Source organism: Uranotaenia lowii, chromosome 3 (genome assembly GCF_029784155.1).
Source record: "Uranotaenia lowii strain MFRU-FL chromosome 3, ASM2978415v1, whole genome shotgun sequence".
Lineage (NCBI taxonomy): Eukaryota > Metazoa > Arthropoda > Insecta > Diptera > Culicidae > Uranotaenia > Uranotaenia lowii.
The window spans coordinates 78,789,661-78,814,142 of NC_073693.1; the positions used below are offsets into that span (position 1 = coordinate 78,789,661).

The 24,482-nt window shown below is 38.5% G+C and overlaps 2 protein-coding genes across 3 annotated transcripts in view; both read right to left on the reverse strand.

Annotated features, from left to right (window-relative positions):
* The window catches only part of LOC129754915 (homeobox protein dve-1), a 287,021-nt gene that overhangs the window by 33,090 nt on the left and 229,449 nt on the right, over positions 1-24,482 (reverse strand). The window lies entirely within an intron of this gene.
* Positions 9,957-10,668, reverse strand: LOC129754916 (uncharacterized). Its single transcript, XM_055751183.1, has 2 exons — positions 10,617-10,668; positions 9,957-10,544 (listed from the first exon to the last, which is right to left on the reverse strand). Exons 1-2 carry the CDS (start codon positions 10,620-10,622, stop codon positions 10,005-10,007), a joined length of 546 nt encoding a protein of 181 aa, XP_055607158.1. The 5' UTR covers positions 10,623-10,668; the 3' UTR covers positions 9,957-10,004.

A 24,482-nucleotide genomic window follows, 5' to 3' on the forward strand; every position in this document is an offset into this window, starting at 1 on the left:
CAAAATTTAGCTAAATTCTGGCCTCGGAAATTTAGCGTGTAACCAACCAATTTTTCAGCAGAGCTTTTTAAATGAATATAATGCTTTAATTTAGGTTTAGGCTATCGACCGTTTTTTAAGGTTTAATGTTTTATTTTTGGCTATTTTTGGATCTTGGATTTCAAGCAACCAACTTTCTTCTTGAAATTAAAAAGAAATCTGACAATAAAAACCGTTAGACAATACCCTTGAGGAAGACCAACAAAAATGGTCGAAACGTCGGGCATTTCAAAAAGAAAGTTGTTTGCTTGAAATCCAAGATCGAAAAATATAAAAAAATAAAACATTAAACAATGCTTTAACATATCTCCAAAATTTGTGTTCAAGTTTTTCACAAATTATGTTGTTCAACACAAGAATAATAAAACAGCTTTCAAAAATCACAGAAGAAAACTAAGCTTTCAAGATTGTTACCAAACCTAGACTTCTTTATTTAAATAACATTTATTTGAAATTGTCAAAGTACACTTAGCTTTTTCGGTATAATTTATTAAAAGTGTCTACAGTAGGGAATCAGAATTAATCAGACCATTCAACTTCGCTAAGAACCACTGCAAACCCAAAACCAGTTGACACCCAATTTGGCCGATACAGTCTCTAAACAGTCTCCTCACCGTCTTCCCAGCCTCCGGCTTCGGGAAGGGAGCAGATAATTCCATTCCGAAAATCATAAAATCAACATTTTAAAACATTTTTTCCATCGTCAAAATTATTAGCTGCCAACAAGCATCTAAAACCCCTGGCGGCACCCAGTAGTGGGAGTAAAACTCATCCTTCTTAACCTTTAGAAATTATCTCTTCATTAAATTTGATTCTCTCTGCGATCCTTCCTCGGGGTGCCCCGTTTAGAACACCCTAATCAGTGCTTCAGTTGCCAACAAAGTGGAACGACTGCCAATGGGAATAATCCACCCTCAGTCAGCCAGGCAAGCTCTCTGTCAACTTCTTCAACTTCATCTCCCCGGTTCGAGCAGCCGGAAAGAAAAACTAAAAAAGCCAACATTGAACAAATCCTACCGCACCCTCCCACGGAATTGCGCTAATAAACGGATCTTTACTCCCCCGACCCTGTTCTGAGCTACAGCAGCAAAATCAGAATCACTGAGGAGTTTTCCACCAGCTTTCATGGTTCGACTGCTCGAGAGCAAGCTGACAAGAAGTCACTTCATTTTTGTGTTGCGGTTTTGGTCCCGCCGTTCGTTGTTGGCTGAGATGGCGTCGACATCTTCTTTCAGAAGCTTCCTGGAGCTGGAGCTGTCTATTTATCTCTATCTCTGAAGGATCTGCTACGGTTGCTGCTGCAGGGAAGATGTAGCAAAAAGTGACAACCTCTATCTATCTATGGGAGGGTTTCCCGAACGAGCGGATCGTCCAGATTGAAATCTTTTGACGCTTCATTTCGTCCCAGTGCCAAGGAGGAGGTTTTCCTTCAAAGTGCGCGCCCCCACTTTTCCCTTTTATTTTTGTTGGTCTCTACATTCGGTTCCAAATTCTGATGAGGCGGGAGGGTGACAACGTCTCTCACCGGTAACGCAAAGGAAAGTGATGAGGTGAAAACGGTGCTTCCGGAAGGTTTCCGGTTTATTTGAACAGAATTATGGGGGTGCCCCAATGAGACGAGATGACACGTTCGTCTTGGAGGTGTGGTAAATTTGCGGAACCGAAGTGAAAGTGCGTTCCTAAATGGAAGGAGCCGTAGGATGTTTGGATGATTGGGGTTAAGATAAGTATCAATCAGAGGTGAACGGGAGCGATGATGTGGAAAGAATGTCGATGGGTTTGATTTTGACACGCATCAGATGCTGCGGTTCGTCTAGGGATGCTTCTAGAGTTAAGCCATCTCTAATTGTGAAAACATCATAAATATTTTACAATTTGGAACCTTTCAATTTGTCTGAAAAAAAAATTGTATTACAGAGCCTGAGCCTTTGCCTACAAACAGGCGTTTAATGATAGACTTATTGATATGTATAACATCTTGTATTGCAGAGATTTATTCGTTTGTTTACTTCTCTCACGAAAATAAAATTTTATTTTGATTGAAACCCATCATGTTTGATGCCCTCCAATGATATAAAACCAAAAACACTAAATTAAAAGCTAAGCGAAAATTCGAACCACGGTTCTTCCTCAGATTTCATTGAATTCAGCTTGCTCTCATTCTCAGGAAGCTGCTGTCAAAAGTTTAAACTCGAAAATATGTCCCCCAGATTAGGAAGTTAACCAGAGCTAGCCCTAATCCCGGACTATCTGGGCTGGACCCAGGCACACAGGATCCACCCGAAAATTCCTCCGGCAAGCAAGAGTCAAACCAGAACCAAAACACGACTAAAAACACATGTCGACGACATAGTTGGTTTCTCAAAGCGAGAAACGGAGGGGCGGCACCTCTTTTTAACCTCACCCAAAATGGAAGGGGGGAGGGCTGGAAAAACTGGTTTGTTGTGGCCAGTTGTAGATCCCCTTTCTGAGGGTAGTATTTCCACTGCTGCTGGTCAGTATATCACTTGAGCCGGGTTTTGTGTGGTATGATGGCTCCGGCAGCAAGGCGAGTGTCCGGCAGAAGGAGTTATCTGGCTAATATAGTTTGAATTTTATAAAGTGAAAAGGCTTTCCGGGGCCCAGCATCGGAACCGGACACTGACTAGAGGACTGACTCTCTTTACATGTGGGCAGCTAGAGAGCTAGAGCTTGCTTGGAACAGAAGTCGGAAGGTATTCCGACGATTGTCTTTTGAGGCAGCAGCTGGTTTTTCGTTGAATGGACTAACTACTCTGAGGAGCGAGACTAAAGAGGCATTATCGAGTTAACATTGAGGATTACACTTCATATTTCATATCATTTGTGTGTGACTTTGTCGATCGGTTGGTAGGGCCAGCTAGTTCTCAGTTTTAAATTTATGGCAGAGCTGAGGATTGCTGGTGCATCTGGAGATGTACCAGTGTTGGAAGCAATTTGACCAAAGATTGTATATTTAATTGAAACATGTTAAACAGTTGATTTATAGCTTCTACAATTTTCAACCACCTGAAATCTTTATTTTGAATTGATCCTTTTGAAAAAAAAAGAGAATGTGCCATCCTGGATATGCCTCTGGCCCTGAAAGCTTCAAGAGTATAAAGAGACATATACACAATAGAATCGATAACAATCGCTAGCACAACTGACTCCTGAAGTTTCTAGTATTCGATATTGTCGGTTGTGTTTAATTTAATCTTAGGTATGAATCATCGCAGAGGATGAAAATCCCATATAAAAAAAAGTGGAGCTTTAATCTAGAATGTCGTTGCCAGAATGTTTTTAGCACCTATCCGTGCCAGACAAATTTGAGAAATTTTATTTTAAAACCAGACAAAACCCGGGCATTTGATTTTAAAACTAGCTTTATTGACTACTCATATCCACCTTAAATCATTGAACTCGAAATGCTTCATTTACAGGTTTTTTTTTTTAATAAAAAATAGATTCTAGAAAAACTTCGTATTTTTTTCATTTGATTTCAAACTATACATTTCGAATTCCATGATCGCTGGCGTGGCTAAGCAGAACAAGTTCCACGTCGCCAATGGTTGCTACTCCGTGATTAATCGAGGCCATCAATTTTGCACAAAGTCCAAAAGAATAGTGCTTGGGATTAGCAGCCATTCTCATTGTACAAAACTGATGCTCTCCCTTTTTTAAATGATTTATATGATTAATAACGGCGCCGGCCACGTCCTAGTAGTCTATGGGGAAAAGGGAAGGATTGTTAGTAAGATACTGTTTTAGTTAAACTAGCAACCTCTCGCTCTTGCATACTCCAAAAAAAATAAATAAATTTGAAATAGTCAGAGCCAAAGACATGCTAGTATCACCAACTATGGAAACCGTCTATACGTCTGCGAATCCATATTCAAGTATCCAAGGAAGGAGTTGTGTTAGTTTGTGAAAGGTAGAGTTCAGGATCCATTTTGGTAGATGGTGCGATCATGATTTTCCTACACCTCCTATGCTCCTAGACATTTCCTAAGGAAACTCCTATACCTATGAGGCATTTGATAAATGTCCAATAAAAATGAATCGAGTAAAATATTGAACGCAAATCAATACCATTCAAATTTCTCTCTTGATAAACTAGCTTTTTTTCCTAACCGTGATCCCTATTGAAGCAGAGAGATTGCAAAAGGGCATAAAAGGCTGAAGAAGGAATGTAATTTTTTTTTGTCTTTATAAGAGAGACTTTTAGCCTTTGGCTGGTTTGTCTCTAGGAATGTAATTTGAAATAAACATGAAATATATTATAATATTTAGACACAATTTTTTTCAAATGGTTTATCTACGATTATTGCCTTCTTGCAAACTCTTCGATTCTTTGCTCTCCTTTGCTTCACACTTAAAAAATCTTTAAAGCTTTATTGCTTAAAATGCACAAAGTAATGGTATGAATGATCAATACTTTTAAACATATTTTTGATTTTTTTTTTCCAACAATTCGAGTAAATATGTTCAGCTTTTGAATTAATTTAAAAAATTGAACAGTCGAACTCAAAGTTATTAAAATTTGTTCTGCTTTACCTACAGCTTTGAAATAATAAATTCTAGAATTTTCAGAAAAAATATAAATAATATCACAACTATTTTTGACACCGCTGCCGAAAGTCTTCGAGTATCTATTATTAAGGATTTAAATCCATTAAGATGTTTGATTTAAATCCTTAATAATAGATACTAGAACGATTGGACTTATGGTTTAAAAAATATCGAAGATTTAATTGGCTCAAAATTGCTTAAACATTTTATCGAAATCGCCGTATTATGCAAAACTGTAAAAAATAAACAATAAGAAAACTTCTATAAGTTTTCTCTCAGAAATCAAAATTATTCGCGATCTTGGGGAAAGTTAATCATTGAATTAAAACCTTTAATTTCGGAATCTTTGAAATCTTCTGCAGTTTTACGAAAAAAGTTCACTAGTTGATTAAATGAATTTTTACCAATTTTCCAAAGTTATTTTGAAAGAGCTGCTACAAAAAGTTTATTGCAAGTTAATCTTTATTCAGTTCTTAAATTCTTTGGACCTCGGAAAAATGTAGAATTTGTTGCCTTGTGTTATCGATTTTCTTCAAATCATATGAAGTAAGTAAAAGCTAAAAACACTTGCTTGGAATATTTTGCAATTTCAAAGTATCATTCCCTATCAGCGATAACTAGTAATTTTAATACAAAAATGTTTAAGTTTTTCACGATCTTTATCAATATAATATGACCGTTTAAGAACTTTGGACTGTATTTTATGAATGTCTAGACTAAAAATTAAAATGAGGATTGTAGTGAGGATTCATCTATGATAGCTTTTTTGTTTCTCAAAATTGTTTAAAAAAAAGGCAATAATGAAAAATGGGTTTCCAAAAAGGGAAATAAATTTGCACTCCAAATTGCAACGATATACCGAAAAAATGCGATGAAAAGTTAACGTTTTTTTATATGCAATTTTGTAAGGATGTTGGAATTTTTAACTCCTTGTTATGAGGTTGAAAACTTTTAAATTCCGACAGAATATTGTTTAAGTTTAAACTTCGATATGTCCAAATATGTTAATTTTATCTCTATAAGAGTAATGAAAATTAAAAGCTGGCTCATCATTGTAAAGAACACCATATAACTTAAAGATTAAATATACATCGAAATTATTTTGCGGCTTTATCGGTGAGGATTAAAGAGTTGAAATGAAAGACGGATAGAAGATCAGAAGAAAATTCTAAGGTGGTGAAAAGAGCGAAGAGCATTTGAAATAGAAGCTTGACCACATACTAAATTCTTTGTCCCGCATCAATTAACTGTATTGAAGAAGTAGTACCCAATAGAGGAGGCACTACATTTCTCGATACAGTTAATTATGGATGGTTGCGAACAAAACGAAAATAAGAAATCTACCTAGCCATCGATGGAACGATATCGCACAATAGAAGACTTAACAGAGCAACCACATGCTAAATTTTTTGTCCGTTCGGCACATGTGCACTCACATGGCGGTCAAACCATCCATAATTAACTGTATCGAGAAATGTAGTGCCTCCTCTATTGGGTACTACTTCTTCAATACAGCTAATAGATGCGGGACAAAGAATTTAGTATGTGGTCAAGCTTCTATTTCAAATGCTCTTCGCTCTTTTCACCACCTTAGAATTTTCTTCTGATCTTCTATCCGTCTTTCATTTCAACTCTTTAATCCTCACCGATAAAGCCGCAAAATAATTTCAATAAACAAATTCACGGTGATTTCTCCTCTTAAATTAAATATACAACTGGACAGATTTTATAAATTCACAGTTCAAATTGATACATTTCATAAAACAGAATACTTAGCTTGGATATTTTCCACTGTGGAATCAAGGATCCTGTACTGGAATCAGCAATAAGACCAATTTTTTCTTAGAGTTGAAAGAATCCGGACCCTATTTCTCCACTTTTTATCGTTCACTTGATACACATCACATGATTTTTCAATACTTCATCTTCCTTACTCTTGTTGATATATGTATGTTGTATGTTGGTAATCCACCATGGGTGCACGGATTCACCGCAGTTTCTGCCAAAGTATGGGTTCACATACATTCCTTAGATTATTAGGTTCGACAAATCTCCAATGCAGTGCGCCACCATACCCGGACCCCATGGCTTCGTATGAACTGTTATGTGGTGAATGTATTGCGTGTGTTGATGTAGGTATATTTTGGAAGAACGAATCAATCAGGTGGGCTAGTTTACTTACAGGTATTCCGGCATCCGTGTATATACCTGGCCAGCTGGCAACTGATTGAACATTCCAATTATATAGTCAGTTATATAATGAAACACATCTTACCTGTCGGCCCGCTTATGGGATTCGAACCCAAAAGTTTTTCTTGCCGATACCGGGAATCGAACCCAGTACGCCTGGCGTACCAATACCAGACTCGCGCCAGCCTATCCACTAGACCACATCGGCGCTTTCTTCCTTACTCTTGTTGATATGTTCACAAACTCGAAAGCGCTGATATCATCCTTTGTAAACTCTTACTTCATATAAAAAACTTAAACTATCGGACGAAAAAAACAACCCAAATTAACGAATTTTTTATACGCGAAAAAACAGACGAGAAAACGCGACGTCGAAAAAAAACAAGTCCGTTTTCGAGCACGGCTTGCTGCGGCTCCTGGGCATTTGATTTTAAAATTGACGAAAAAAAAAATCCGGGATTCGGTCAAATTTTGTCAAAACCCAGAAATCACTAAGAAAAATCAAGAAAAATGATTTTTTTAAAATTATCAAAGCTCATCGACAGATTTCAAATTTTTTTTTAGGCTTCCTAAAACATTTCATGATTATTATTAATATGAAGCTTGCTAAAAAATTTTAGTTATGGAGGCATAAATGAAAAATAAAATACAGCACAATTTTTTATTTTCTATTGATTTGCCAAATAAAGGTGATAAATCCGGGTAAAATCCGGGAATTTTCCAATGAAATCCGGGAAATCTGGCAGGGTTGGACTTTTCCCAAATTTTGTAATAAATATCCGAGCAAACCCGGATAAAACCAGGCAGTCTGGCAACAGTAGTTAAGAATGAACCCTGAAAATGGTCCGTTCTAAAAATATATTTTTATTCCATTGTTATAGTAGAATCGTCATCCGATATATATATTTTTTAAATCACAAATATCAACAATACAAGTTATTGGCAAAACGGCTCATTTTAAACGTGGTTCGAAAAAGGAGCCACGGCTCTAAAAGAGTCACGGGCAGAGTGGCCAGATCTAAGAATTACTCCGTAGATCTATGGATTTTGAACTTTTCTATAGACGATGCTCGTTATTTTCTGATTAACAGCATTTCCTAAGGATTTTCTACGTATTATCGAAAAATTGATAGGGTTTCTACAGATGAAAGAAATTTGAACTTTAAGCGTTGCTAGTCATTCGTAGGAGGTTGCAGTGATCTTTTTGTAAATTTAATTAAATAACGTTGCCGTGGTGTTCGTGGGGGTTTAAGGGTTTCTCTTTGTTGAGGCAGTTCACAAAGCCACCCTAACCCAGTGAACGACAAAGCGAAAATGTTCGTTCTACAACCCACCACCAGAGGACCGCTGGAAGATGTGAGCCGCATGTGGAGCGAATTGGCGAAGGGGCGAAATGATCGGGCAAAGCGAGAACAGACGCGGACGAGGGCTCCCGCAGAAGAGTCCCAGAAGAAATCCATTGGCGACATAGAATATTGGAACTCCAGGTAATCCTACGCCATTTAACCGCTGCCCATAACCGTCCCCTAATTGGTTCCTGAACATTAACAGGACCCTGCTGTTTCGAGTTAAAACTCAAATTAACTCAATCTGAGAGCGTCTAGCGTGACGCCCTATAACGTTGACCGACAACCGCTACAAAGTCGGTTTGCCCTACTCCGGTACCTGGTTCAGCACCCAAGGTGGGACCAGGTACGCCATTGCCAAGCGCCGCTTCGCTTACCGTCGAAGACCCAACAGTGCCCGGTTCAGCACCCAAGGTGGGGCCGGGTACACTCCGCGAGAACCAGCTGACTTCTAAGCCGGCCTCAACGAACCCGAGCTCGACGCTGAAGGAGGAAGAAGGAGTACGTTCCCGCTACTTTTCCCGCAACGCAGCTAAAGGTTAGATAGAATTTAGAAAGTGGTGGGTGGAATCTGCAAGATAATAAAAGGTGCCAATTGCTAAGCCGAGGAGTTTTCCCTTAGATCTCTCGAACTTCCCTGCAACGTAGTATTTTTGTGGTAAGCGTGCCGACCCTAGGGATTGATAGGGGTTCACAGCACTTCCTACCGATTGGCTAACAGCCAGTCTTACAGAACTGATGACCAAAAAAAAGGTCATAAAATCTCATTTGATCAAAATTGGTCTGTTTAACGTTTTAAATCTACGGATTTGAGCAGTTTTATAAAGAGCCATGGTTCGAATTCGATCGAGTGAATGGCTGTCAATTCTCTGTCGAACCATTTTGATATAAGTTGTCTTTGCACTCCCACCATACAGACAGTGTATGAGAGCCAAACTAAATCAACAATTGCTAGCACAACTGACCAATGCAGAATCTAGGCAGCAATCAGGTTAGTCGATTAGCAGTCTGAATTTGGACCTCAGCACCAGAACCGGTGGAATGACATTTTTTTTTCAAAAGTCAGGGCTTATCCAATGGCTAATCAGGTTTTAAGGCTTAGCCCTGAAAAATCGGGCACATTGGCACTTCGGTCCGGGGCTCTTTTTTACCCCCAATAATTTTGGTTAAAGAGAACGAACGAACGGCTTGCAGCTCTTCTCCGCTCTTTAGTTAATGTTGATTGTTTAGTGGTGTAAGATCAACCGAGAGCTGCTTTTGCTTGTTTGAACTAGCTCTTTTGGAAAAAGCGAGCAAATATTTTTCTAGAACATTTTGATCTTTGTTAGACATTCAGATTTCGAGATATACCTATGGAATCAGAGATCAGTTATCCTTACTCTCCTTTCAAACAACAATAAATAACTTATTGTCGGCAGTGATGTCAACCTTCCAGATTTTGTCTGGATCTTCCAGACTTCTTGGACTTTTTTTAGGTTTCCAGACTTTTGTCATTTTTTCCAGATGTTTTCAGACTTTCAAGTTTGGACAAGAAAGGTCACCACCAATAAAGTTAACTAACAAGAGTCTTTTTCAAAAAAAAAAAAAAAATGGCATCCTTTATTGGCGATACAATAAAACATTTTTCTGAGTAAATTACTGAAGCAACTTCAAAGATGAAGGACAATCCCAAAAAGATACTGGAATAAATACCAGATAATATATGTCGATTGCATTATACTCAGCAACAGCAACAAAAAATTACAACAACGTACTAAGAATGACCAGTTTAACCTGAATCCCCCTTCCAAACAGGAAATGAAACATCTTGAATACTATTTACAAAACAAAAACATAATGTATTTCAATTTTAACAACACCTTAGAACAGTCCCCAGCCTTTCTTCTCCTGATGATGCTCCTTAACCTTAATGGTCACCGGAACATGCTTCTCGACGTAAACTGGCTTCTGGATGTAGACCGGAACGGGCTTCTCAACATGAACTGCGTACGGTTTTGGCACTTCGACGTACTCCTTGTGGACAACCGGAACCTTAACTTCAACTGGGTATGGGACCGGACGATCAACGTGGTACGGGACCTTCTTCTCGACCACATAGGGAATCTTCTTCTCCACGATCACCGGAACCTTCTTTTCGACCTGAACCGGATAGGGAACGTGAACCGGAACCGGGACATGCTTTTCGACCTCCACCGGGTACGGCACCTTGACGTTCTTGGTGATTGTGGTCACCTTCTTGACTTGCTTGTGGCCGTGGTGATCGAAGTGATTGTCCAATTCCAGACCATGGTTTTCGTACGATCCCGACTCCCACAGGCCACGTTTGTCCTTCTTGTTGGCGGATTCGTCAACTGCTGCTGCTGATGCAATGGCCAAAGCCATGGAAAACACCACGAACACCTGCCGAAATCGGGTAACAGGTTGGTTAAAACGAATTATGACACTTTGATCTTTGATGGCTGTTAAACTTACCTTCATGATTGAGCGCTTCGGTTGGATTGGTCTCGATAGATGAACTGTTAACTGGCGAATGATAACTTTACTCGATCGAGAGGTGCCTTTTTATATGATGCCTCTTCGCTTTTCACGGCCATCGAATCAATTAATTGTGCTCATTGGGCTGAGTTTTCTGATTTTGTTATCGATTGTGTTCCTTTTCTTTTGGAAATCAATGTCACTCGTTTGTGTAAGACTGTTATAAAACTTTTTTTCTCCTAGTTATTGTGACTTGGAAAATTGCTTCGCGATAATGATTAAAAATTTTTTTTAGGAAAACCAAAACAAATTTCAGCTGGCTTTGGTAGTACAGACTCACGACCAAAGAGCAGAACATCATCACCACATTTTACTGGGGGAGGCGAACAAGAGAGAAAACACACATGTTAATTTACGGCGAATAAATGATTCAATTGTTCAAAGTTTACCGTGGCGATAAGACTGCTTATCCGAAATATCTGTAGTTCCAAACAGCGTAAAATATTTTTGAAATCTTCTTCATAAACTTTTTTTTAATTTCCTTAATTAACGAGTTCCGTTTGGCTGTGTGCTTTATTCGTTAATCAAATACATACTCGATCATTACATGAAAGAAGTAACGCAGGATTTTGCTTATAACTCTCTCAATTTGTTTTTAGAATTTTGAATATTGTAGTAAAAGTCGTGGAGAACAATTTTCTGCTTCAGTCGAGTCAAAGTTAACCGAAATACGTAGAGGAAAGGTTTCCTAAATGGGCCTATCAGGTTCAATGACCCTACGGCTGTTTGGCGAAATGGCTGACTAGACAGCTTATCTAACCAATGCATTTTGAGGGTGCTACGCTTAGAACATAAGGCAAGAAAGAATTTTATGAATTTATAAACTCAAAAAAATTTAAAAAATCATACAAGGTTTTGATACATTTTGTTGTAATATTTCGACTTTTAAAAATTATACGTAAAGAAGTTTACAACAAAAACTAGGATGCTTTTTGTTTCTTACTCAAATGAACTTAAGAAATTAAACATATTTCAGCTTTTGTGGACGTTTAATAATGATTATTTAGTGGAATAATAGAGTGTTTTTGTATGCCCCCATCATGTTTGTAAAATGCCTCCATCCTAAAATATCAGTTTAAATAGAATAAATAAATGATTTTTCTCACTGAACCTTCAAATCTAAGCTCTGAATGACATCTTAAAAATGAATTGAAGATCTAAAGACAGATTTGATAAAGTTTTTCTCATATATGAACTGCCTCCATAGTATGGCAACCCTAAATTTTCTTTTATTCCACAAAATTATAATATACATAGATTTTTATAAAACTTCAGCTTTGTCGTACGGAAACTATTACTTTCTAGCAGTTTCAATTAAACTATACGGAAATATTGCCCAAAAAACAGAAATTTTGTTCAAAACATAAATAGGCGCATTTAGCCCGCACGGTTTGAGGTTCGGCATTTTAGACATCACTTACAATAAAATAGTTTTCTTGGAAACAGAAGAAAATTTTAACATAAAAATTATTCCATTGTATAGAAAACAGATGCCTGCACACGTGTATATAGTTTTTGTACACATATTCGCCGTGATATTTGATTAAATCAGTGTTCCGCTTAATAGGCGCATATAGCCCGCTCCTCCCCTACGCTACGCAGAAATTATCGGGAAGAATGTGAATTGTAAAAAAGAGATGCACACACACACAGCCGTGGGGTTTCGGCCCAAGAATACTACCCCTGGGTCACTGACCCATGTTGTAAGAGGCGTCAAAATCAAGCAACCCCCTTCTCGATGACGACAAAGGCAAAAGCAACTAGAATACTTTATCGGACCTATTGGAAAGCAACAACCCAAGTTGCCCATGGGAGCGCTGAAACGGTGCTTATGACCGGGATTATGAGGTGGAAGGCTGGCGGGTTGTAAATGTGTCAGTCGGTAACGGTTGCACCGGGACAAACCCCACAGTATTGCAGTCCTTGCTGCGCTAAAGCAGGGCACTGGCGCAGTCGACCGTACATTTCCCTAGCTACTCGTGGGATTCACAAATGATTAAAAATACTAAACCTAATAGTGATAAAAGGGAGAAGGAGTAGAGTGCGGAGAAGGGTGCAAGCCCTAATCCGTTCGGTGGTAGGAGTCTACGGCGATATCCAGCTAGGCAGCTTGCTGTCCAACTGGTAGAAACTCCAGAAGGCTCCATTGCGAAAGAAGGAAGAGAGCCTGTCAGCTCTACAGAGAAGGAGGAAGTTCCTGTGCCAAAGGCAGTGAAGAAGGCGATGACTAGCTTGGTTTTGAGCAAGCAAAACATTCAAGATCAATGACAAGCTTGTAAAGGCTATGGTTCTTTTTACAGAGCCAGAAAAAGCAGTCCTAGAGATGGTAAGAGCGCTAAATGGTAGCGCTGCTAGTAGAACAGCAGAGGCGAAGAAACCCTCTAAGGCGAATGTCAGTCGCCCAAAACGGATCGTTGCCTTCGTTCAAACGGTGAGGAATGAGCTCATTGCTCCGAGAAACTCTAAGAGCTAAAGAAGAAACAAGGGTCGTCTGGTGATCCAAAACTTGGCACCCTAAAGAAGAGGGTCCGAAACCCGCTGATTCAACAGGACCCTGGTCAATTGAAAGGCAACCACGTTAGGCCTAACGAGGGAGCGCCCTCCGAATGGCAGACAGTGACGCGTGAACACCGTAAGGAGAGAGCTACGAAAACAAGTCCCAAACCCAAGAAGCAGCGAAGCCGCGTAAGGGAAAAGGTGAAGCTATCATAGAAGAGGCGCCAGAGGGTACGTACGCGGACGTGCTTCGTCAGATGTGGACGGACCACAAGCTTTCTGGACTAGGTGAAAACGTGAGGAAAATACGTCGTAGTCATTCCGGTGAGGGGATCCTCGAGTTGAAACGAAGTTTAGCAACAAGAAAAGCATCCTTCAAGGTGTTAACGGAGAAAGTCACGAAGTGGCCAACTGTATCAAAAACCTCGACGAAAGTACGACAGAAGATGAAGTCAGGACAGTGCTAGTCGAACAGTGTAAGATCGGCGAAGATCAGATCTCGAACCGATTGAGACAGGGTCCTCTCAAATCCGGAACACAGGTTGCAATTGTGAGGCTTCCAGTGGTAGCAGCCAACGCAACACTCGAGTGCTGGCGGCGAATAATGGTGGGATGGTCAGTTTGTCAGATAAGCATCTCCCAACAACCAGAGGTATGCTTTCGATGCATGGAGTACGGCCTCAAGTCTTTTGACTGCAAGGGAATTGATAGACGAGGATTATCCTGGGGGTGCGGGGAATCCAGTCACATAGTGTCAATCTGGCCGCAATAGGGGTGACAGGAAAGTTCCTCATAGGAGAAGTGGTCACATCGATTGCGGAAGGCTTTGTGATAATCAAGTCAATGGGATCTTTTTCTGTAGCTACTTCGCTTCACCGAGCTGGACCTTGGAGAAATTTATCGCTTCGATGGATAAGATAGTCGAGGTGCTTACAGGTTGAAGCCCCGTTATTATCGCGAGAGATTTCAATGCGTGGGCTCAGGAATAAGGTAGTTCCCTTCCAAACGCCAGAGGACAGAGTCTACTTGAAGCACTTGCAAGGCTGAATGCGGGCTTGGCGAATGTAGGAAATACAAGGACCTACCATAAAAAGGGACGTAAATACATTACAGATATTACATTCGCTACTCCCAGATTGACAACTAATTGGAGGTTGAGTGAGGACTACACTCAAAGCAACCACTTTGCGAGCCGCTATCGTGTGGGTAACAGTGCACAATCAGTCAGAGTAGAGGTATTAGTAGGTGGATGACGTGGATGACGCTGGAGGACAAAACAATTTGACCGGAATGTCTTTGTCGAGATGTTGATGTGGGAGCGAAACCTGTCGAACTTGTCGGCGAAAAATCTCACTTTCGTCAGCTTACACGTGCTTGTGACGCAGCAATGGCGAAGAGAGCTAATCTTATAAATCCACTTCTACCAGTTGATTGGTGGACTGAGGAAATCGCGAATTTGCGTGCCAGCCAGTGATGCCACATTAAAATCGGTATTTTCGAGTCCGAAAAAATCGGTATTCGGTATGAAAATTCCAAAAATCGGTATAAATACCGATATTTTTTTTCCGAAGCTTTTAATACTATTTTTATTGAAAGAATATTGAAAAATTACTATTTTGCTGATATCGTAATTTTTAAACATGATATTTTCTGCCCACTGCGACTTTATTATGTTATTCACTCTAAACACTTTTATCATTTAGTATTTTTTAAGCTCCTTAAATCTTTACACTGAATACTACTACATTCATGAATCCAGATCTTGTCTGGATGTTCTTGTTTCAGAAATTCAACGATGAGAAAAAATTAATTTCTACAATTTTTAAAAATTAAAATGAATAAGATAACAACTATTTATGACATCATTCAAGATAGTCATTGAGTATTTGATATTAAAGATCATAACTCATTGAACAACTTTGTTAAAGACTGCGAAACGATTTGACTTTTTGTGTTTTCAAATATCAAAAATTCAATTTCGTTTAAAATTTCTCTATAATTTCGTCAATATTCCCGTCTTTTTGTGGTTTAGAAAAAAATAAAGAAATGAAAACTTCCATTACTTTTTTTCTTAGATATCATAATTACTCGTGGTCTTCGAAAATGTTGATTATTGTGTGGATATTTTTAAAATATTTGGAATGTTTCAAAGCTTGCCAAAAAGCGCACAAATTTTTTAAAGAATTTTTATCAGCAAAAGTTATTACAAAAACATAGGACTTTTTTTAATTTTGTGGACTTGTGCTATTTATCAAGAACGTGCACTTATCTTGGTTCCTAAATTTTAAACCCACAACTTCAAGATATGATTTGCTGATATCTTAAACTGCTATAATCTCTAATCTACCATGTTATTTGATAGTCAAAATTTGATCTCAAAAGAGTTGGCACAGGAGACAAAGATGCTATCGAATAAACTGAGACTTGCTGGCTAAATAGGCACTAGAATTATATTGGTTCATAATTTAAATAAGGAAAAAGATAGTTATAGTTGTATTTTGAAAAAAAAAAATCTGTCAGAACGAATTTTTCAAAAATCGGTATGAAATCGGTAGGTTGTGCCCAAAATCGGTATTCTGTGAATACAGATTCTTGGTCAAAATTTTCGTCAAAAATCGGTATGAATACCGAAAAATCGGTAGGTGTGGCATCTATGGTGCCAGCTGACAGCTAGGCTAAAGATGCAGAAAGCACGATCTCAAATGGAGAGAGACGAGCGTAGGGCGCTTTTGAAAAATGCGAAAAGAAACCTCCGCAAGGCTGTTATAGAGAGTAAAAAGGCATGTTTAAGGAAACTTTGTCTTGATGCCAATAATGACCTATAATGGGGTGATGCCTACAGGATAGTCATGGCAAAAACAAAAGCGGTAGCGCACCACCTGAAATGTGCCCCAACAAACTGAGGGAAATAACGAGAGAGCTGTTCTCTCAACAGCTGGCCACAAGTCCCGTACGACTAGGATACGAGCGAGGAGGAGTTAAGCTCGGTGGCAGCAACGGCCGCACTTACAACGATAGTGACGAAGAACTCGGGGACCCGAAGCAGTCAGTGTTGCAAGTATTTGTAAACCGTTGCCTGCGGAATATTATCCGCGCTTGGTGGCCTGCAACTGGATCTCAAATGAGGAATTATATCGCCAGTATCATCAAAGGGCGTTAGAAATCGAGATTCTGTAACGTAAGTGGAGATGCTTTGAGCACACGCTGCGAAAAGATGACATCGAGATTTGCAGAGAGGCGCTTGGATGGAATCCAGAAGGACATCGAAGAAGAGGCAGACCCAGAAACTCGTGGCGGCTAAGCCTAGCCGCTGAAATCCGAACTGTCGACGAGAATATTCACTGGGATTAGGTGAAGACGCTGGCTCCGGATCGTCAACAATGGAGGTATTTCATCACGGCTTTTTGCGCCGAAGAATCGACGCGGGACCATTATGTAAGTAAATCCACCCCAGGTGGAGTTTATTGCGTATTTATGTATATACGGACAAATACATATATATAAGTCAACCTGTTGGTTCCGGATTCGCTCTGGGATAACGGTAACTCGACGTGCCTTGGTCCCAATTCGAAAAGTTTCTTCTTCGAATTTACCACCTGGGTAACGAAAAATAATTTCAAAATCATCGATCTGAGTCGAAAGCTACCTTAAACTCTTTTCTAAGGTGATGTCTACCGATTGAAACGCAGTTTTGAAAGAGAATTCAAATGTATAGCTACAAATTCAGTAACTACCATAGCTACAATTTAAAAATTTACTGTCAAATGTGTTATGCATTTTTAAAACCTCCTAGGCACACCCTCTACCGGAAGACGAAACAGAATAACGATGAGAGAAGATTTAAAACAACATGCATCCGAACGGTTCGTTATTATGAATGCTATCAGCCGTTATACATTCGTAAATACCTTAATCTTCATCAAAAAAGAGGTTAATTAAAACATTCAGTCTGCCCCGGTCGGCAGCCGACGACAGACCATTCCCGGGGAAAACCGTTCCCAAAAGAATAGTAGGTAGGAGCAGTCTCTCCACATGACCTGAACCGACAATCCTCATTCTTTGTAAATTTGCACAGCATCCCCCTGGATAGAGGAAGAACAAGCACACACTCTGATAAAATTTGACATTTTTCCCAAAGAGACGTCTCTTGGTGGCCACCGAAAAGGGGGGAAGAAAGTGAGGAAAGATTTTCGGGGATCAGAATAGTTGGAACCGGCGAACCGAACGAGGCAAAAGATTAAAAATTAGCAAAAGCAGGCATTTGGTAGAGTAAGTTTTTCCTGCTCAAAAGAGGAGCTTTTCGGGTAAGTAGTTTCCCCGTTTCTCATCTGATCCTTCAACCCTATCCTGGAAGCTTCCCTGGGCCAAAACCCCCGGGTTTTGTTGTTCGGTGGTGTGTAAAATGTTGTTACAATTATTTAAGAAAAAGCGTGTTATGCAAATTAAAACGCTTCTCGTGCACTCTTAACTACACTTCAGATCGGTCTCCATCTGATTCTTGAACTATCATCAGCATCATCATCCCGCCCGGAAAAGGCTTAAGAGCACCAATCTTGGAAGCTTCCACCGGAAGTAGTAGCAGCAGCAGCAGCAATATCTATCGAAGTGTTTCGTCGAGTGTGTTCTCAGCTACGGTTCGCTTGTTCCAACTCATAAGATCTGAGTGAGGAAGCGCCAGGAACACCATAACACCTCGGAAGCATAGATCCATCATCCTAGGGAACAGTGGGTTGTTTGAGAAAATTTGCCAAATCTAGCAGATGCAACCAGATTTTCACAATTTACAAAACGTTTCCCACTGTTCCCTTGCATAAGTTCAGGGGCAGGGAACGTGTTTTCGTAAAATTCGCAAAGCTTGCCGAAAATCTTGCACTTCGATAGGAACAACAGCACCGAGGCGAGCGAACGAGTTCTCACATGTTCTTCCCCCGAAAGGGGATTTTCACATGAAGCAAGAAAATTTGCTAAGCGGAGGCAAAAAAAAGTAAAGTTCTGCTGCTTAATCATAACAGTTTTGCACCACCGCCTTTATCGTCGTTGTCGTAGTTGAGGAAACAACGAGAGGTTGAGTAAACGTCTTCGCCGATATTATCAGATGGATGAAATTTTTCTTTCGGTTTCGGAAGGTGTTGGAAGTAAATCGAATCTAGTGAAACTATTTTGCATACATTAACCTAAGATGATTTGCTAAGCTATCAGTAGATTATGAATTTATCCGAGAGAGAAACTTATTTTAAACATGAACAGGGATATCTAAATTTGGATAAAAGGCATTTTTCTGTTAGGGCATGTTCAATTTTCCAGACTTAATAAAATTTGAGTTTCTTTCAAATTTTCGTCCAACTAATCTAGCTTTATTTTATCTTACATGATCACAATTAGTTTTGAACCATGGATTTTAAAAGCTAGAGGTTTTGTACTATTTAATTTTAGCACCTCAAATCAATCTCAAGGGAACAAGCTCTAATAAGCCCGGTTTGAACAAGTTGCTATTTGAAGGTATTCTGTGCTCATTTTTCATGTTAAATATTTATACATACAGAAGAACCCCGCTTATCCGATCTCCGGTTTTCTGAGCCGGGTTTTATCACCGTGATAGTCGACAATTTCGGCGAGTTTAAAGTCTAAACTTGCCGAATAACAGAACAAAATCCATGTATTTATCAAGCTATGCGCCTAGATTAAGGTTGCCAGAATTTTTTCAACTGTATCCGGGCCGGACAATCCGGGCAATTCTATCTCAAAACCAACGCCACAAATCCGGGCAAATTTTCTTAAAACCCAGAAATTACTCAAAACAAATCATGAAATAAAATTGAAAATGACTTTTTTTTCATAAAAACACATTGACGGATTTTGAATTATATTTTAGGCTTCCAAAAAACCTTTCGTGAAGGTTTTTTATCAAACTTGCTCAAAAAAAATCGTTTTGGAGGCTTTTGTGATTGTTTTTTTATGTCATTTGACAAATTAAGTGAATAAATCAGGGCATTTTTCAAAGAAATCCGGATAACCCCAAAATTTGTATTAGATTTCCGGGCTCTCCCGAATAAAACCGGGCAATCTGGCAACCTTAACCAAGATTAAGGATGCCAGAATTTTATCAGCACGTATTCAGGCCGGGCAAATTTTTTTTGAAAACCTAGCAAAACCCGGACATGTGATGTGACAAAAGAAAAATTATTATTTTGTTCCAGTCTTAGGTCAAAATCTAGAAATTACTCAATAAAAATCAAAAGATATAGATGATATAGAAAAACCAAGAGAATATTTACAGCACAATTTATATATTTTTCTGGTTTAATTTGCCAAATTAATGAATAGATACGCGAAATAAACGGTTTTTTTTTTTCAATGAAATCTTGGCAATCTGGCTACTTCAGCCTAGATTAAGCTTGCAAGATTTCCCGGTTTGGTCCGGATTTGCCAAAATATTCAATACAAAATTTGATAAAAGTCCTGTCCGACCTGGTCCGGATTTGGTTTGAAAAAAGCACGGATTTTGATCGGATTTTGCCCGGATTTTACCCGGATTTATGAACTTTTATTGCAACATAAAATAAATTTAGTTGTGATGTATTTTTTTTTAATTTTTCGTTTCGTTTACAGATTTTTTGGCGTGTTTATTAAAAATAATAATGAATGTTTTTTTTTTGGGAGCCACGATGGAAAAAAAAAATTTTGTTCAGGTTTTTTTTTCATTTTCAAGAGTCATTTCTGGGTTTTGACCAAATTTGCGTGGATATTTCCTGATTTTTTGTCAAGACTATCAAAATCAAATGCCGTATTTTGCCAGATTTTCGGCCAAAAAAACTGGAATTTTCCGGCCCGGATGCGAGCTGAAAAAAATCTAGAAACCTTAGCCAAGATTTTGTGTAAACTGAAGTGGCCCTTTCCCCGGCTACCTCGGATATGCGGAGTTCTACTTGGTTGTGTAAATTAGTCTTGTGAATTTTAAGAAGTCAACCCAACATCGTTTACATTATTAAATAACTTCGGCTACATACCTTATCAGTTTTTCTATTTAAGGTATGTAAAAGAAATTTTTGGTTGACCATTTCATATCATGATTCCAATAAATCGGTGCAGTGTTTTTGCGACCTTCTGTAGATTATAATACACTGACAATCGATTTTAATAACATTTTATGGTTCTTCTAACGTCAGAAACCGAAATAGAAATATTTTTAACAAATCCTTAAAAAATCATAAAATATTTACATAGATAATGAGATTGGTAATGAAATCATTATCACGGTGTGATAACTTATTCGAAACAGACAAGATAGACAACCTACTCTTGATTCTAATCTAAAAAAATTGCTATAGAATATGACAAATCTTGGCTTAGGGACCGATTGTAAAAAGAAGGACCCTAATAATAAAAATCTTTTTTGTTTGCAGATGGACAAGTCTCTACGATTAATGTTTTGTTCTAAAATGGCTTCAAAAAAAACAAATTATCCTTTTCCTGGGAGATAACTTGCAAGAGTACAAGTTTCCATCGATTTTCTATAGCATTGAAGAGAAGGACAACAAAAAATGTTCTCGATAATTTTGAATAACATGGTGAATATTTTTTTTTTTTTTCGATTATAGTCGTTTTACCATCGTTATGGCATTCGCGACTTTATCAACGTTGCAGTTGGCGGATCGTTATTGAAAAACTTATCCGGTACAACTGTGTTCGATGTTTTACTCTTGGGCTCGAACTCGCGGACATCGGCTCATGAGACAACAAACTTGCCAACTGAGCTATATCACAAGCCTTATGGTGAATAATGAAATATAACTTGCAAAGGTGGACTTTGCGAAAGTTTTGAACACAAGAGATCCGATTTTGAATAGATTTAACGAAAAAATGGTCTGCAACAGGACATGACGCTTTTTTATTTTGAATACTTTTATGATAAGAAAGGTGCAAGAGGACTAATCTCCATTTATTTTGAACAGTGTTGATATCACAAAAATAGCCTTCAGAAAAGTTTGCATGCATTTTCTTTGATGTAGATAGTGCTAGAATAAAAGATCTCGATACTGAGTTATTTAGTTTTGATTTGAACGATGATTGTTCACTCAAACATTAAAACATGGCAGAATTATAAAATGACAAGACATCATTCATTTTATTATTTTTTGACAAAAAGATTGCTTGCAAAAGGACAAGCCCTATTTATTATAATAAATTTGGTGGAAAGACGGCATGTAAAATTTTTGTTTTACCCTATCCTCAAACTGTATGTGAATCTTTATTTTTAAACTCTCCGAGTGGATAAACTCTCATTGGAAATTTTTTTAAATAGTTCATAGAAACAATCAAAACATGAAGTTGGGTATTGTAAACAGAATTTCAAAGAAAGTTTCATTTAAGCAATTATATATTGAAATATCGTATCATATCTTCATGAAACTTAAAAGGCATTTTTAATATTGATTTTTTATGAAATCCCGTTAAATTTAACTCAGCTGGGTAGAATAGGGAAAATAAAATTAAGTCGGAAAATTGCTATTGCTTTTCGATTTGGCCAGAGAGAATTTTCTAAAGTACACCTACAAATCAAACTCTACTCCATTAATGAACTTCTTTGGAGGAGGAATTATTGGTATAAGATTCTATGCCGGACCGGCAAAACCAGCAGCCAAAATGAGCTGTGCGTGTGTATGCAAACGGGCCGGCAATAGAAAACGGATTCTAGTTTCTCATTCACACTCCATTCCTCTCCCATTTTCATCTCTTTCCCATCAAAGACAAAAGAGGATGAAAAAAACAAAACACCGGGAAAACGGCAGACAGCCACTCCAGTGCGTTTTTTTAGTACACGGTGGTGGCAGAAAGACTATGACAGTAAACTTTCTTTTGCTAAACTACTAAGATGGTGCAATGGGTAAGATATCGGATTGGCAAGCTGAGCTGAGATGTTGCAGTGAGTTCGATCCTCCCTATATATTTTTTTTTAGAAATATCCAATTTGATGAAATTCCCATAAAAGGTTTTTCTTGTTTCGCTTGGATGGAGTGGTTTTGCATTATTTCACTTGAGAACTCGATTCTTCATGCCAGTAGTGCTTTGCCAATCATATCATCTTTGGAGCAGCACACTTCTAAGCGCATTTTTGGCACAGAGATGTGCTTAATAAAGGCATTGGATTTTTGCAACCTCTTCTATGGGAAGAGTAATTTTCACAGCATTACAGATAATAGTCTCGTATTTAAAATCCTACGGAAATTATTAATAAACCAGCACAATATTTCATATTGTATTTTTCTTATATCCTATTTATTGTTGATTTTAAAGAGGCAACAAAATTTGCAAATTCTTCCATTGAAAAGACAGTTGACAAGTAAAACGAGCAACCATAATGTGAAACGACAAATAATTTTCTCGCTCAAGTTTCATCTGAGTGAAATATGAAAAAATAAACCCAACAACAAATTCCAACCAGCAAACGGCAGGGAGGAAAAAAAGTCGGTATATCACTAAATTAATGGTTCAAGTTGGTTGGAAAAAAATCTTCTGGTCCGGCACCACCATAATTAATTATTCAATGATCCATCCGGCCACTTAATCCGGATTAAGAATCCGATCCACTTTTATTTTCGCAGTAAGGGAAGGCTGCCCGGCAGAAAATCCCGGAATCACCAAAAGTCCCAATAAACGATGATTGGTGGGGTATCGAGTGGAAGAGCTTGGGGGATTAAAAGTGAACCAGCAGTTCAGATTTTTTTCTCTCCATTCAGCTGTTGATTCTCCGCTGTGCGTTGCATTACTTTTTTATAAATATTTTTAATTATAATTCCTGCTATTAGTGGTTGGATGATTTTTTCCCGGCGTTTCTGCAAACGTTTGATTTTTTTTTTGTTCATCTACGGATCAGATTTTTTTTCTCGCTACCAAGAATCACTCGTCAGTTAATTGATCTCATTATGGTAATTAAATCCGACCAGTGGCGATTGCCACAAAGAAGATGATTTTCGGTCGGAAATTTGAGTGATGGGATCGAACGAGGGCTTTTACCCATTCACTGAATAAGCTCGGCGGCACCTCCATGGAGAGGACCCTAATTAGTGGCATTTAATCCTTAAATGTGATGCCACTTGCCACTTTCGTGCGACTGCCACGCGCCACTTTTCCGACATCGTACGCCTCCACCGATTCTTTGTGCTCAAAAATTGCACTACGATAAGCCATATCGCTGGAATAAATCGCTGCATCAATCGGAAAACCTTCGACCTCTTTTCCGATTACACACCGGAGGAGAGGACTAAATGCGGCAAAATGAATCCCTTCTGCCATCGGATTACATCGAACTGTGTCTGTATAGTGTGGCGCGCGCATGCATGCGAAAGGTTATTAAAATTTAATTTTCTAAAACCTTCCAAATCGCTGCAAATAGTTGCGGCAGCTAATGATGCAAGGATTTCCTGGCAACGCAACAGGCAGCATTCCGCGGAACTCCCGAAGCTGCTGCCGCGGAAAACTGGAGCCGAAATTTAAAAAATCCATCCCCAGCGCCCGCAAGCCAAAGTGAGACACAAAACCAATCATTAAATTGAAATTCAAAAGCCGTTTTATATAAAATATATCCGCTTATTATGGAATTAAAATTATATTGTCGATGAGCGCCACGAGAGCAGGAAAGAGTGAGTGCGATTCGCGGAATAATCATAATAATACGGGTAATAAGCGTTGCCACGCGGCTTGCCGAAAAAATCCTCCCGGCCAAAAGGGGAAAAACAGCAACAACAATTTTCCGACCCGGTGTACTTTTCCTTTAGCCAACCACTCTCCCACCCACCTGTTTTTCAGGATTTTTTTATTTTATTTTATCAACGGCTGGAATCAATTGAATCGTCATTGAAGTTCACCATCCATTCAAGGAATATAGGAGCAAAAAGTTTCAGTTCCTATTAGATTCAATTTCAAACAAACGAACAAATTAACTGAATCTCTATTTTTTCTATTTATTTCCAGCAGAAAGAATGTCTTATTAAAATATTCTGAAATATTGTTTTTGAATTTAGTTTGCACAGAATCGTAACCGTTTTGGGGAGTTTATAGGATAATTTTTTGGTGATTTCTAAGTTTTTGTTGAATCACTCTGGATAAGTTGAATTGATCGAGTTCCATGTACAAATTATAAAGCCTTGTTAAACTTTTCATGAATATATCTGTTCTGGAACGGATTCTATACTGCAAAAATTTCTCTCAACTGATCCATGATTCAAGTCCTTATAACGAGTTGTAACATTCCATTTAGTTTATGAGACGATTTGGAGAATCTGATTGTAAAGTGTTCAAATCTTCAGA